The sequence below is a fragment of the Salvelinus alpinus genome, chromosome 12, assembly GCF_045679555.1.
Source record: "Salvelinus alpinus chromosome 12, SLU_Salpinus.1, whole genome shotgun sequence".
Taxonomy (NCBI): domain Eukaryota; kingdom Metazoa; phylum Chordata; class Actinopteri; order Salmoniformes; family Salmonidae; genus Salvelinus; species Salvelinus alpinus.
In genome coordinates this window covers 6,392,906-6,409,374 of record NC_092097.1, presented here as the reverse complement: position 1 = coordinate 6,409,374, position 16,469 = coordinate 6,392,906, and the positions used below count along the sequence as shown (strand labels likewise).

At 42.2% G+C, this 16,469-nt stretch overlaps 1 protein-coding gene across 5 annotated transcripts in view; it reads left to right on the top strand.

Annotated features, from left to right (window-relative positions):
- The window catches only part of LOC139536528 (rho guanine nucleotide exchange factor 3-like), a 103,481-nt gene extending 87,083 nt beyond the window's left edge, over positions 1–16,398 (top strand). For all 5 annotated transcript variants that reach the window (XM_071337098.1, XM_071337100.1, XM_071337103.1 and 2 more), the window contains 7 exons: positions 6,850–6,912; positions 7,657–7,753; positions 7,949–8,025; positions 11,718–11,975; positions 12,075–12,245; positions 13,503–13,689; positions 13,891–16,398. In XM_071337098.1, coding sequence (XP_071193199.1) covers positions 6,850–6,912; positions 7,657–7,753; positions 7,949–8,025; positions 11,718–11,975; positions 12,075–12,245; positions 13,503–13,689; positions 13,891–14,279 — 1,242 coding nt within the window. In that variant the 3' untranslated portion in view covers positions 14,280–16,398. The remainder of the gene's footprint in view (positions 1–6,849; positions 6,913–7,656; positions 7,754–7,948; positions 8,026–11,717; positions 11,976–12,074; positions 12,246–13,502; positions 13,690–13,890) is intronic.
- Positions 16,399–16,469: the final 71 nt, after the last annotated feature.

The window sequence follows — 16,469 nt, the reverse complement described above, 5'->3', positions numbered from 1 at the left end:
TTGGCTGGAAGGTTTGTCTGGCTTTGATTTCAACTGACATTAAAATGGAGGCCATGTCATAAACTTTTAGAATAGCATGGCTATACCAAGGATGTGCGTCTCCTAGAATGCATGGAAGACTTTAGATTGAGGGCCCATAGCAAAATCCAAAACCAGAGAGAGGAAATCCCTAGATCCTAGTCCAGGGATGGGCAACTAGCGGCCTTTTCTAGGCCCATGGACAAATTCCAAAAACCGGGCCCCCGACCCCAAAACAATTTAAATATATTTTTTAGGAACTCAGTCGGGCTCTCGTTACTGTTGAGAGTTAGAATGGTAGTATACACAAGGTGACATTTTCATCAATAGTTTTTCTCGTTATGTAAGTCACTCGATAAGCCATGTCGGCTAATGATTTTTTGCCAGCTATCTAAACTTGTAGTAATGATGTCTGAATACCGTCTGGGCAATCAATCAGGGCATGTGATCAGGGCCAATGACCTCAAGGGGGGCCCCCATTGATATCATATTAACATGGCATAAGTCATAGCAAAATGTGTAGAATTGCAGGAAATTAACATTTTAAAACCAAAAAAAATGATCTCCGCTGTCAAGACAGGAGCCAGTAAAAAATCTCGCTTAGGGCCCCCAAAAGGCCAGGGCTGGCCCTGGCTACTGGTATAATGCATTTAGTTAAAGGTCTAGTGCAGCTGTTTTTATCTTGATATCAAATCATTTCTGGGTAACAATTAAGTATCTTTTGCAAAAAAAAAATGTCAGAGGGAAATGCTGGAAATGTAAGAATTTTGTTTTGAAAGATGAGACATTGAGGATTATAATAAATACCGATTTGATGTCATACAAGCAAAAACAGGTGCGCTTCACGTCTCCAAATCATCAGCGTCACCATTTATGATCACTATGTTTGATGTACAGTTACAAGATTACAAGGCGTCATACCCTGGGTTGTTTCTGAACAGAATGAGCCTATTATTATTATTTTTTTTAAATTGTGACAAATTTGCCTTGGCAACTGAAGGCACTGATGACTGCTTTCTATGTGCACCAAAGTTACCATCTGTTTCTCTGAATTGCCTTGTGAAAGCCTAACACTGTAAGATCATATTTTATCATTTCGCTTTTGGCAATCTGTTCATGTTGGCAATAGAACAAGCTTTCAAATCATGCCCAACTGACCCAGATTGTGATTTATATTGGTCTGTTTTTGGATTGCGTAAACAGTAAGTGTGTACAAGTGTGCTTGCTCTAGTTTCTGAACGGCACAGATAGGAGAGCTCAAAAAAGTACCTTATAGTTGAAGACTATTCTGGGAGTCATAAAAGTGCATTGAAATTGCTTTGGAACTGTGTACATTTTGGAGAGGTGTGTGTGTGTGTGTGTGGCCACTTGGGAGACACCAGTTAGTCCTCTCACTCAAACCCCTGTCATTTTTTTGTCTTATGTTGCACCTACCCCACATGTTCAGATTTCGTTATCAACAAATACGGCATAGTACGCTACATCTAAAATGCACATATAAAATCAACAGCGTAATGTTTTGGATTCAGTCTTGTCAGGTGAAATGTTGTCCTCACATTTTAGTCTAATTTTCCCATTATCTCCAAACTGTTCCTTTTCAATTGCTACCATGGTTAAGCATATGCTTTTCATATTTTTTTCTGTAAGAAACATTTCAATGTAGCCCTATCTATATAGGCCAATTCCCACGAGTGTAAAGTGTTAGTGGTCAAAAAGAAACAAAAATAGGTTCTTAGCAAAGAGCAATTTCTTGAGCAAGGATTTTGCTAGGACTGTCTGGGAGTGATCTGAGAAGGGAAAACGGAGAACTAGTTGTTATTGGCTGAAAGTTTGGAACAAATTTACTGCCTAGTGATGTCACCAGGCAGGCCAAAACTAGTTTCAGCCTATCAAGCTAGCGGGGTTCCTTGAGGGCTTGAAAGCAGCCCGTGACATGGTTAGCCATTGTGGCTGGGACCGTGGATTGTCCCGGGTTTGTGGCTGTCTAAATCCCTGCTGTTTGTTGTGTTCAATCTTCCCTGTGACCTGCCCTGTCTGTAACTGCGAGGGGTAACCTACGTTGCCTGCTACCATGACAAAGACCAAAGCCAGTGGGAGTACTGTTGAGGACAGTGGGGTCTCTCTATCACAGCTGAAGGATCTTTTAAACTAATAAAAATTGTTCTACCAGCAGAATCGACAGTGTTTTTGACGATTCAAATAAGATGACCTGACTAGAGAGATCCAGGACTTGAAAAACAGGACAAAGTGAGGGAAATTATCTCTGAGAAATTGAAGATTGACCACCAAAAGATTGAGGTAAACTGGAAAAACCACCACCGGCCCAGGTGACGGGCCCAGGTGACAGGCCCAGGCCGATAGTGGTCAAGTTTCTGAGGTTCAAGGACAAGGTAGCTGTTCTGGAAAGAGCCAAGAACTTCAAGTACCTTCCTGGAGCTGTGGGCCAGAAGAGGAAAGAACTGATCCCAGCCATGAAAGCTGCCAGAGCGCGTGGGGACATCCCACTCCTAGGGAGAGTAGCAACAGTACTGAACTTTATCAATTTATAGAGAATTTGTCTTACGATGGACTGATGAACGTCAAGGCTTTTAGAGATACTTTTGTAACCCTTTCCAGCTTTATGCAAGTCAACTATTCTTAGGTCTTCTGAGATCTCTTTTGTTCGAGGCATGTTTCACATCAGGCAATGCTTCATGTGAATAGCAAACTCGGATTGTGATTTTTCTTTATATTGCAGGGCAGCTCTAACTAACATCTCCAATCTCGTCTCATTGATTGGACTCCAGGTTAGCTGAGTCCTGACTCCAATTAGCTTTTGGAGAGGTCATCAGCCGATGGTTTCACATACTTTCCCCAACCTACACTGGGAATGTTTAAATGATGTACTCAATATAGACAAGAAAAATACAATAATTGGTGTGTTATTTGTTTAAGCCCACTGTTTGTCTATTGTTGTGACTTAGAGGAAGATCAAAATGTACAAATGTATGTAGAAATACAGGTAATTCCAAAGGGTTCACATACTTTTTCTTGCAACTGTATATTAGCCATTTCTGAGACTCACTTCGATAATTCACTTGATGATACAGCAGTAGCAATACAAGGAGATAGGAATGCTTATGGGGGAGGTGTTGCTGTGTATATATTCAGAGCCATATCCCTGTAATGCTTAGAGAAGTGTTGTTGAAGTGGTGGTTGCAGGCTCACTTGGCACATCTAAAGCCTTTTACTTTGGGGTGTTGCTATAGGCCACGAAGTGCTAACAGTCAGTATCTAAATAATGTGTGAAATGCTTGATGGTGTATGTGATGTAAACCAAGAGGTCTACTTTCTTGGGGACCTGAATATTGACTGGTTTTCATCAAGATGTCCGCTCAAGAGGAAGCTTCTCACTGTAACCAGTGCCTGTAATCTGGTTCAGGTTATTAGTCAACCTACCAGAGTGTTAATAAAAACTACAGGAACAAGATCATCCACATGTATCGATCACATTTTTACTAATACTGTAGAACTTTGCTCTAAAGCTGTACCCATTGGCTGCAGTGATCACAATATAGTGGCTATATCCAGGAAAGCCAAAGTTCCAAGGCTGGGCCTAAAATAGTATATAAGATCTTACAAAAGATTTTGCTGTGCCTCTTATGTGGATGATGTTAAAAAATATTTGTTGGTCTGATGTGATTAATGAGGAGCATTCAGACGCTGCACTTGATTAATTTATGTAATTGCTTCATCCAATTATTGATAAACATGCACCTGTTAAGAAACAGACTGTTAGAACTGTTAAGGCTCCATGGATTGATGAGGAATTGAAAAAATGTATGGCTGAAAGAGATGGGGCAAAAGAAGTGGCTAATAAGTCTAGCTGTACATCTGACTGGCTGATTTACTGCAAATTGAGAAAATGTGATTTAACAAACTATTATGAAGCTAAGATCAATGATATAAAGAAATGCAGGGGGGAAATGTCATTTACTCAAGTTATGGGCAGAAAGACATTAAACTCCATCTTATCGAATCAGATGGCTTATTCATCACAACCATTTGATGTTGTAAATTATTTTAATGATTACTTCATTGGCAAAGTGGGCAAACTTAGGCAGGAAATGTCAACAGTGAGCCATCGTATTCATGCATAAAAAAACAATTGATGAAAGAAAAGCATTGCAAGTTTGAATTTGTAAAGTTATAGTAGTGTGGGAGAGGTGGAAAAAGTATTGTTTACGATCGATAATGACAAACCTCCTGGCATTGACAAATTGAAATCAAATAAAAATGTTATTGGTCACATGGTTAGCAGATAATGTGAGTATAGCGAAATTCTTGTGCTTCTAGTTCCGACAGTGCAGTAATATCTAACAAGTAATCTAACAATTCCACAACTACCTAATACACACATCTAAGTAAAGGGATGGAATAAGAATATGTACATATAAATATATGGATGAGCGATGGCCAAGCGGCATAGGCAAGGTGCAATAGATGGTATAAGGTACAGTATATACACTACCGTTCAAAAGTTTGGGGTCACTTGGAAATGTCCTTGTTTTTGACAGAAAAGCAACAAAAAAAAGTCCATTAAAATAACATCAAATTGATCCGAAATACAGTATAGACATTGTTAAAGTTGTAAATGACTATTGTAGCTACTTCTGTGATCATATGGCACGTTGTGTTAGCTAATCCAAGTTTATCATTTAAAAAGCTAATTGATCATTAGAAAACCCTTTAGGAATTATGTTAGCACAGCTGAAAATTGTTGTACCGATTTTAAAGAAGCAATAAAACCGGCCTTCTTTAGACTAGTTGAGTATCTGGAGCATCAGCATTTGTTGGTTCGATTACATGCTCAAAATGGCCAGGAAAAAACGACTTTCTTCTGAAACTCATCAGTCTATTCTTGTTCTGAGACGTGAAGGCTATTCCATGCGAGAAATTGCCAAGAAACTTTAGATCTCGTACAACGCTGTGTACTACTCCCTTCACAGAACGCAAACTGGCTCTAACCAGAATAGAAAGAGAGGGAGGCTCCGGTGCACAACTGAGCAAGAGGACAAGTACATTAGTGTCTAGTTTGAGAAACAGACGCCACACAAGTCATTAAATAGTACCCACAAAACACCAGTCTCAACGTCAACAGTGAAGAGGCGACTCCGAATCCTTCTAGGCAGAGTTGCAAAGAAAAAGTTATATCTGACTGGCTAATAAAAATAAAAAATTAAGATGGGCAAAAGAGCACAGACACTGGACAGAGGAACTCTGCCTAGAAGGCCAGCATCCAGCATCCTCGCCTCTTCACTGTTTTACGGGTACTATTTAATGACGCTGCCAGTTGAGGACTTGTGAGGTGTCCGTTTCTCAAACTAGACACTAATGTACTTGTCAATGGTTGTAAAGATGGGAAGGGGTCTGTCCATAATAAAGAGATGCTCTGCTTTAACACCACATTCCAAAAAGCAAGTCCTGCAGGCTCTACTTTTGTCTTATCTTGATTATTGTCCGGTCGAGTGCTGCAAGGAAAGACCTGGTTAAGTTGCAGCTGGTCCAGAACAGAGAGGCACGTCTTGCTCTTCATTGTAATCACAGGGCTGATAAATACTATTCATGCCAGTCTCTCTTGGCTAAGAGATGAGGAGAGACTGACTGCATCACTTCTTTTTATAAGAAACAATGTGTTGAAAATCCCAAATTGTTTGCATAGTCAACTTACACAGAGCTGACACACACACTTATCCCACCAGACATGCCACCAGGGGTCTTTTCACAGTCCCCAAATCCGGCACAAATTCAAGAAGGCGTACAGTATTTATATAGTGCCATTATTTCATGGAACTCCGTTCCATCTCAAATTGCTCAAATAAACAGCAAACCTGGTTTCAAAAACGGATAAAGCAACACCTCACGGCACAACGCCTCTCCCCTATTTGACCTAGATATTTTTTTCTATTGGTATTGATACGTAGGCTACGTGTGCCTTTAAAATTATTATTTTTAAATTAATGTAGTTCTGTCCTTGAGCTGTTATGTATTATGTCATGTTTTGTGTGGACCCCAGGAAGAGTAGCTGCTGCTTTTGCAACAGCTAATGGGGATCCTAATAAAATACCAAAATCATCCTCTGAGGTAAAGGCAAGCAATTTTTAAACGGTCTGTTTGAGATACAAGTTTGAGTTTTTTTTTGTGTGTGTCTTTTCTCTTCAATTTATGATTTGGCCACATACGAGTATAGGATGAGTCAACCAAGATTATTTGGGTACGAGTTAATACTAACTTTTAAAAGTGAGGTTTTCACTGGACAGTTACTGTTAAGAGGAGCAGCAGGAGTGGGTGAAGGGGCTCCATTGATTGTCCATCTGGTTCACCACTCTACCAGGGCAGAGCATAGTCAGAGGGGAGAGTCTAGACTAGAGGATCAAATGCCATATAACTCCAGTTTTCACAGTTCAAATTAGTTAGGCCTGTCTGAAACAACATGCCCATCACCCTCCACTCAAACTGGGACTCCACCTCTCAGGCCACACAGAGTAGACTTCAAAGGACAGTGCAAATGGAATAGGGTGTTTTAGAAAATAATCCATCTGTGCACTGGGAAGTATTGAGGGGTCAGGGGTCAGTGGGGTCCTGTGTTTTCTTCTGTGGCTTCAGATTCGTCTGTCACTGTTGTGAAACACGCATTTTTCATAACTCCTTTTTCTAGAAAAAGATTGCATGTTTGAATCTTTTGTAGGTGATGCATGAATTGTTGTTTCTCACTGAGCTGTTTGTCTACGTGGAGACCCTTGTTTCACCGTTCTCTCTTTTGTCTATCTTCTGTCTTTGTGTGTTTTGCAGGCGATCTTTGAGCTTTCTCGAGGGGAGAAGGATCTCGTTGAGGATCTGAAGCTGGCCAAGAAGGTACAATCTGCTTTTCCAATAAAGATAATTTCCCTTTTCGTTGAGTGTGTCACAGCTGAGTTATTCTACCCTGCTGATCAGCCAGGCTCCAGTTTCCCCTGCGCTCCGACAATCACACACTTGAGACCCCCTGTGGAGTGTGTGTGTTTTTGACCATTACAGTAGATGTACAACAATATGCCAACAGATGTTTAGTCTATTTATAAGTCTAATACATTTTATATCTGATGGAGATTTTTATTTTTTTTAAACCTTTTATTTAGCTAGGCAAGTCAGTTAAGAACAAATTCTTATTTTCAATGACTGCCTAGGAACAGTGGGTTAACTGCCTTGTTCAGGGGCAGAATGACATATTTTTACCTTGTCAGCTCGGGGATTCGATCTTGCAACCTTTCGGTTACTAGTCCAATGCTCTAACCACTAGGCTACCTGCCGCCCCATTTGACGTCCGTTGCCTTTTTTTAGTGCTGTTTTGTCAAGGGGATGAAGTTTTTTTCCACTGATATTGGATGTGTTTTATATTACGTCTGAGCTATGATCAAGTAGCGTATCAAACACTTGTTTATTCGTAGCTTATGACATGGATGTCTACATTTGGAAAAACACCAAGGGTTTTTCATCTTCAGGGCTCACACTTGATTCAGGTTTTAGTGCTTCTAAAACTTGTTGTAATGTAACAAGTGAGAAAAATAGTGTCGGGTTGCATTGCTGCGGTTCCAACTTAACATTCTACTTTCTCTGTAGGCGTACCATGACCCAATGCTGAAACTGTCCATCATGACAGAACATGAGCTCAACCAGATCTTCGGAACCCTGGAATCTCTCATTCCGCTGCATGAAGGTGAGAATGAATGCTTACAAAGGACAGAACCACAAGATAGGGGAATTGCAAAGAAAACACAGTTGCTCACACAAACACAGAAGTCAACACACACAGTCATATATAGATAGATAGATAGATATAGATATATATACACACACTAACACCCAAATGAACCGTTAGAGGTTGAGACCGCTCCTTCTACTCACTATTCAGATCTGCTGAGTCGACTGCGAGAGGCCAGGAAACCAGACGGCTCCACAGAACATGTGGGACACATCCTAGTGGACTGGGTAAGACCATCCGTTATGATCATATGTAGGGGATGAGGGTTTTCCTGACCATGTGACCTAAACAGGAAAAACTGATGGATCAACTTGATTATATAACACTTTTCAATACTGATTATACTTTGCAATCAGTTGTATGTTCATACTACACGTGCCCGAGGTGGGAATATCTAACAGTAAACAAGTTAGACATACTGACACATTTTCTAAAACGATGTTGGAGGTGGGTTATGGTAGATAAATAAACATTAAATTGTCTGGCAAAAGCTCTGGTGGACATTCCTGCAGTCAGCATGCCAATTGCACGCTCCCTCAACTTGAGGAATCTGTGGCATAGTGTTGTGTGACTAAACTGCACATTTTAGAGTGGCCTTTTATTGTCCCCAACACAAGGTGCACCTGTGTAATGAACATGCTGTTTTAATCAGCTTGTTGATATGCCACACCTGTCTGGTGGATGGATTATCTTAGAAAAGGATAAATGCCCATTAACAGGGATGTAAACAAATGTGTGCAATAAGTTTTGTGCTTATAGAAAATGTATGGGATCTTTTATTTCAGCTGATGACAAATGGGAACAATACTTTACATGTTGTATTTATATTTTTGTTCAGTATACATATGAAATGGGTAAAACAGTATGTAAACATTATTAAAAAGGTACCAGTGTTCCATGTCTATTCCTTGCCAATGACAAGCATACCCATAACATTATGCAGCCATCACCATGCTTGAAAATATGAAAAGTGGTACTCATTATAACGAGCATTTTTACTGCTGAACTTATTTAGGCTTGCCATAACAAAGGCGTTGAATACTTATTGACTCAAGACGTTACAGCTTTTCATTTGTAAAGAATTCTGAAAAATATAATTCCACGTTATAGGGTATTGTGTGAAGGCCAGTGGCAAAAACGGTCCCGTGTGGCTCAGTTGGTAGAGCATGGCGCTTGCAACGCCAGGGTTGTGGGTTCATTCCCCACGGGGGGACCAGGATGAATATGTATGAACTTTCCAATTTGTAAGTCGCTCTGGATAAGAGCGTCTGCTAAATGACTTAAATGTAATGTAAATGTAAAAAAAAAAATCTAAATTTAATCAATTTTAAATACAGACTAACAGAACAATGTGGAAATAGTTAAGGGGTGGTGTTTTGGTGGCAAATCAAAAACAGTCAACTGAACTGGCCTGTGGGGAGAGAGGGAGCTAGATTTGTCCTTGTATCACTTGCAAACTAAGTAGTTTTGTGTCACTTCACTTCAACAGCATCAATCTACTCAAGACTTTTCTGAGGATGGATTCAGCCATCGAGAACCCTCAAAACAGCTAGTTCATGAGGCAGCCTGAGATGTTTGTTTTTCGTAGCATAACTAGCTTATGAGAACGTAGTCATCCTGTGTCTTATTGACCTTTTGGTCCTGTATACTTCTTCAACTGCCAACAATCCCTCTGTATGTGTGTGTGAGATCAGAGCTGTGAGATCTGGGGTTCACACACCCACAGTAGCCGTTGTTGCAACACCCAGAGAAATCTCCTACTGGTGTGGAGTTTGGTTACCCTGTGGGGAGATTAAAACAAGGCTCTTAGGCAACATGTCATGATAACTTCCTCAGAATGTGTGCAGTGACACTTTAGCTGGACACCTTAGCAAAGAGCTGGAATCAGGTTAGTTCTGCAGTGCTGTGAAGTGTGTTAGTGTGTCCAAGGCTTAGTGTAGGGATGCTGAGCGGCTCCTCTCCATCCCTCCCTCCCTCCCTTCATCCTTACTTCCTGTTTACACTAGGTAGTTATGGGGAACAATGTATGCCTGACAAGGATGTGGAGAGCCTCCTCTGCTTCTCAGGGGTTTACTTGCCCTTCTCCTCTGAACTCTGCTCCACCACGGAAAGATGTCAATGTGGTTGCGTAATAGAGTAAAGATTTCCCCAATTCCACTTCATCTCCAAAGCATCTATTGGTCACTTTTTAAACAATGAAAAGTGAAACAAAGCAAGTTCTCTGTCCTATTTTTCCTCATGCTAGAACTTCAGATCAATCCACCATGAAAATGACCTTCAAAGATTAAATGATCATCCTAAGCCTTCTTTTTTTTTCTCCACGAAGAACGAGGTGATTGTTAGTGGTGTTCCTATGAGAAAGGGTTGTGAGGCTAGTGCTGCCTCCGGGTTAGTCATGCGGATGTACGAATGGGAACATGCACCCATCAACCCCTCTTCCATCGACATCACCTCCCAATACACTGCACAGAATGAAGCCATAGAAATATAAGTACTATTTTAGATTTCTTCTTGCATCTGACTGTATTAGAGGTCCTTCCCTTCTCCAAAGCAGTTTAAAAAGGAGGTGGAGAGATTATTCGAGGAATCAAGGAAAGATTCATTGAGAGAGGCTCACAGTAAAAAAAAAAAAATCCTGGTCAAACTCTTGGCTCTATAATAGATGATACCAAGAAAGCTTATCTGATTATTTACTTGAAAGAGCATGATCGATGTCAGGGCCTATGTTATGGTTCTCATCAGGCCTCTCCCCCTAGCTTTGTATGAGTGTGTTCAGTATTAGTTGAGTGATGGTTTTGACTGTACATTCCTGCCTGCCTCCAGAGTTGGGCTCTGGACATACTTCACCTACAGTAGGTAGTACTAAATACGCTGTACAGTGGCGGCGGGATGACCTGCTCCCCCTCCCTAATGTCCTTGTTCTCAGAACTGGCTGATTGGGAATGCAAAAATAAAACAATTTATAGTATGTGAAATGTAGAAAGTTCTTTATGCTTGAAATGCTATTTTGGCTTTTCATCTATTTGAATTCTCTGCACACTATTGATGAAGAGAAATTAGTTTTTAGACACACGTGTGTTTGACAACAGCTGATAATTAGATTATGATCACTTTATTGGTCAATTGCACACAATGTCAAACCCCCTTCCTGAAAGACAGACGTACATATACAGGTTTTTTGAAGAGGTGTGGGGGGCTGCCACACTGGGCGCCTGTTGTTATGGAGGGGGGGGGTTAGTGCCTTGCTCAATGGCACAACGGCAGGCAATGGCATGTAGGATTTGATGCAGCAACCCTCCGGTTGCCAGCTCACTTATCGCCGTCAGAACCTGGGATTCGAACTGGCACCTCCGGCTGCTGGCTCGCCTCTAACCGCTAGGCTACCTGCTGCCCCTTCAGATAAGGGGAGGTGCTAAGTGAGGGTGAGCATAGTATGTTGATATTTGTTGCTTACGGCATACATTTTTACTCAACAGTATGTTTGAAATAGTATGAGTAGTACACAGAATGTAGTTGTAGTAGGCAAGAGATTTCATCGCCACAACCACTCACTTAGCCCCTCCCTCCCTCTCTCTGTACTTCTGTTCTTCTTCTGTGCTCTGGCTGCACCAGCCCAGTTACAGTACATTCCTAAAGCTTTCAATGTGATGTAGTCCAGGTACATGGAAGAGCAGTTAGACGACAACTCCAGCACACTGGTACTCCATTCTTGTATTCTTCTCAATCTATAAAGACTTGGCGTCGTTGGTCATATGGAAATGCTACACAGCGCTAGACCAGGAACGTATGGAGGCCTAACATCTCTGAAACATTTGCACAATAAATAAGAGGTGCTTTGCAAGTGTGCACTTATCTGAAGCAGAAACGCCATTACTGACCTCTTCTTCGATCTACGTCCCCCTCTCTCTCTCCTCTCCAGCTTCCCTGTCTAGACTCCTACAACTCATACTGCAGTAATCAGGTGGCAGCCAAGGCTCTGCTGGACCATAAGAAGCAGGACCACCGGGTGCACGACTTCCTGCAGCGCTGCCTGGAGTCGCCCTTCAGCAGGAAGCTGGACCTGTGGAACTTCCTGGATATACCCAGGAGCCGGCTGGTCAAATACCCCCTGCTGCTCAGGGAGATCCTCAAACACACGCCTAACGACCATCCGGACCGACAGTACCTGGATGAGGCAGTGAGTAGAGGGGGAGACCCACATATTCGCAAACACTGACACCCCCACACAAACATAAATTCTCACTCACACCCCTCCCCCATCTATCCCTCTCTCCAGATCAACATGATCCAGAGCATCGTGGCAGAGATCAACACTCAGACGGGCGAGTCAGAGTGTCGTTTCTACAAGGAGCGTCTCCTCTACCTAGAGGGCAGCCAGAGAGACCTGCTCATTGACAGCTCCCGCATCCTCAGCTGTCACGGGGAACTGAAGAACAACAGGGGTGCTGTGAGTAGGGCTCTGTCAATCATAATCACACAATACTTGTGTGGGATAGGGTCGGGAGGGACACAAAAGGATAGAATGGACATTTGCCTGACTAACAACATGGACGCTGTGAGTGTCTCTGTCCATTTACTTTTCAGTGTCACTCACAGAAAGCAGTGACAGTACTAACACTGCACTGTAACATCCACTGACAGTAAATGAAAATGCTTACTGACACGCCACTGCTAGCTATGTCCTCTGACATAAGTAAGGTCAATGGTGAGGTGTCTTCCTCTAATGGATTTACCTTATTGCCATTTAGATATATGAATAGCCTCTAAATCCACACAGACCCGTGATGGTACGAGCAAACCCTTTGACCATGACCCCTAAAGCACCGCTCTCACCACCATATCAATCTGTCTACTGGAGGTCAGGAGTCAGCTCTGAGAGAGTAGGTTCACCTCTAGGCTCTCGCTGGGTCATCTCTCCTACTGAGATAACAACCGAGTAGAGGGGAGGCGTCCTGACCTGGGTTCAAATACTATTTGAAATGCAGGGCAGTCCATAAGTGCAGATGATGGACATTAAGGATCTGGGAAGATTCTGTATGGAGGAATGGTCTAAGATCCCTCCCAATGTGTTCTCCAAGCTCAGAGGGTGGCGGGTAGCCTAGCGGCTAGAGCGTTGCGCCAGCATCCGAAATGTTCCTGGTTCGAATACCCGAGCTGTCAAGGTGAAAAATCTGTTGATGTGCTCTTGAGCAAGGCACTTAACCCTAATTTGCTCCAGGGGCACCTTACAACTATGGCTGACTCTGTAAAACAACACATTTCACTGCACCTATCCTGTATATGTGACAAAATAATAAGTAAATCATTTTAGAAAAAGGCTGTTTTAGTCTTTTTTTGCTTATCTTTATCAAGGGCGCCAATCATTTTGGACCTGACTATCTCTGAGACTTGTGTATGAAATACAGCACGGCAACTGGAGTGTATTTAAAGTCAAAATACCTTCCACACTGGTGGACTATTTTCTAGTCTGAGGAGTATAGATCAGTTAATATATAAAAACTAGCTTGATCTGCTGCTGAAATGCATCTGTCCCCGTTTGGTTACGCAAGATCTTAGTTCTGGGTTAACTGAGATTTGTGCTGCCTTAAAAAAAAAAGATTAAAAAAAAGAGATTCCTACCTCAATGAGAAACCTTGATGAATATATGGTTTAAATTAGGCAAAAACACTATACCCTAACACCCTCCTCTCCCCTCGTTCTCCAGAAGCTGCATGTGTTCCTGTTCCAGGACGTGCTGGTCATCACTAGAGCCATCACCCACAATGAGCAGCTGTACTACCAGCTGTACCGCCAGCCCATCCCCGTCAGAGAGCTGCAGTGGGAGGACCTGCAGGACGGGGTGATACGCCTGGGAGGCTCCATCAGAGGAGCCTTCAGCAACAACGAGAGGAGTGAGTGTTTACTCCATAGAATTACATATAGAACATTTGAATGTGAATTGTAGGATCTCTTTGGTTTATCACTAGCGGATAAGGACTGTTGCCGCTGATGACTGGCGCTTGGCACCCCTGGTCTATTAATGCTGTGGTCATTAACTTGCAATCTGCTTGTATCGAATTTCCCCTGTCTAACCTCATCTCTCCTCCCCTCAGCCAAGAACTTCTTCAGAGTGTCGTTTCATAGCAGTAGCCAGCTCCACTCCCACTCCTTCCAAGCCAGCGATGCCTTCAACAAACAGCAGTGGCTCAACTGCATTCGACAGGCCAAAGGAGCTGCTGAGTCGGCCATGGGGGTGGGGATTCCTGTCGGGGTGGAAACCAGTAGCAGTGACCCAGAGCCCCCTCCAAGCCTACTCAGCCCCCAGAGACCTCTGAGTCCTACAACACCTCCCCTCTCAGGACCACTGGCCCCCCAGCCAAAAAGCATGGACCATTGCGACAGTGACTCGTCTGTAGACTCTCCAGGCTGTAGCATGGACATGGACACAAGCGAGGCTTTGGTCTCCCCCACAGGCTGCCCTGATGGACCAAACAGACTCTAGTAGTAGCAGGCCATCAGAAGTGTGACCTTTGGGGTGTCATGGCCTCTCTGGGTTAGAGAGGCTAGAGGCTAAACCTTGGCAGTATTGGTAGCAACATGGCAATGCTCCCTATATACGGGAGGGAAGAAAAACACTGTGGACATTGGAGCACTTTTTTATTCTACCCACTTTTTCATTTGTTTTCTTTGTTGCTGGACTTGGAAAAAAACTCTCCTTCTCTCTCTTGAGCATCTTTCTATGAGACTGTGGTGTAGTCTGTAGCAGTGACAACCATGTATCTTTGCTGTGACTGTCAGGTCTACTATGGATGTCTACCTGGAGAGGAGGGAAGGCAGACATGACTGGGACCTCAGGACTGTATTGCTGTTGTTTCTCCTGGTCCGACTCTGGGCCTCTAGAGACACTGCCATCACACCTTATCCCACTGCAGTACTACTGTGGCCTCCCAGAGCTAAGAGAATACACTGATAATATTCTCTTTGTGTTGAACTAAAATATAAACGCAACATTTAATGTTCCATACGCACAAAAAGTTTATTTCTCTCAAATTTTGTGTAGATATGTGTTCACATCCCTGTTAGTGAGCATTTCTTCTTTGCAAAGACAATCCATCCACCTGACAGGTGTGTCATATCAAGAAGCTGATTAAACAGCATGATCATTACACAGGTGCACCTTGTGCTGGGGGAAATAAAAGGCCACTCTAAAATGTACAGTTTTGTCACACAACACAATGTCACAAGTTGAGGGAGTGTGCAATTGGCATTTTGACTGCAGGAATATCCACCAGAGCTGTTGCCAGATAATTAAATGTCAATTTCTCTACCATAAGCCGCCTTCAATGTTGTTTTAGAGTGTGGTAGTACGTCCAACCGGCCTCACAACCGCAGACCATGTGCAACTACGCCAGCCCAGGACCTCCATATCAGGCTTCGTCACCTGCGGGACAAGCCAGCAGGCCAGCTGATGAAACTGAGGAATATTTTTGTCTGTAATAAACACCATTTGTGGGGGAAAAACTTGTTCTGATTGGGTGGGCCTATGCCCAATCATGTGAAATCCATAAATTAGGGCCTAATAAATATTTCAATTGACGGATTTCCTTATGTACTGTAACTCAGTAAAATTGTTCATTCTTGCATGTTGTGTTTCTATTTTGTGTGTTGATGTAAGAATCTAGAGAACATAGTGTTTGCAATACCCAGTCAAAATGACCAGCAGAATGTTTTCAAAGACAATCAATATGATATTATTGTAGTACTTGACATGAGGTTGCAGGGTGGTTCGTTAAGGACAGGTTACCGCAACGCTGTAAAAGAGGTTAAAAGGTGTTCACGACAGAATCTTCCCACCTCTTGGCCAGAATTGAAAGCTATGGTGTTCCATAAGTCAGGATCTGGCCATTCTAAAACAGATGCTAAATTAGAGACCCCCCCCCATATGGCCTCTTGGTTATGTAACCTAATATAAACACATGTCACTCAGAGGGGAGAGCTGTGGGTGGGGTTTGATTCATTTCATAATCGATTGTGTTTATTTAAATCTCTATAAAGTAAATTAGTCTGAGTAAGCACAACATTAAATTATTACATGAATTTCCAAATTATGTAGAAGGACCTGAACAGATTCCATAGTTGGACAGTTCGACCATGTCTATCTCTACTAGATTCTGCAAGAAGTGGGAAACTTAACATTTTACAGCAAGTAAAGAACCCATCCTGGAGGAAGCAGGATTTTCCGTGGTGTTAAGAGTCAATGTCTTAAAGATACGTTTTGGATTAAAGCCAGTTTTGAATTAATTACTGTTGGTGTGTTTAATGGTCACGTTTATCACTCACTGGTTGCTCCTGTAAAAAGCGAAGCGGAGACCTTTATTGTTTAAAAGAAGTAGTCACTTGTTTATGTATTTATACTCTGACCAGTCCTCTGTCACTGGGTGCTCTGTGTTGAACTGACTAACTGCTAAATTGTTGCCAAAACTGCATGTGTGTCAGGTAATTATGATCTTGTGAAAGTTTACTTGTGGGGCCTCATGTTCTCTCATTTGTATAGAAGTTCACGCATTTTAAAGGAATCGTTTTGACCAAATAAACACTAAAATAAATATCCCAAAACAGTTTTTAAATATTTTTTTATAAAGAAAATATATTGAAATCTATGATTTAGGATGTTTATTTTTCCTCTATGAAT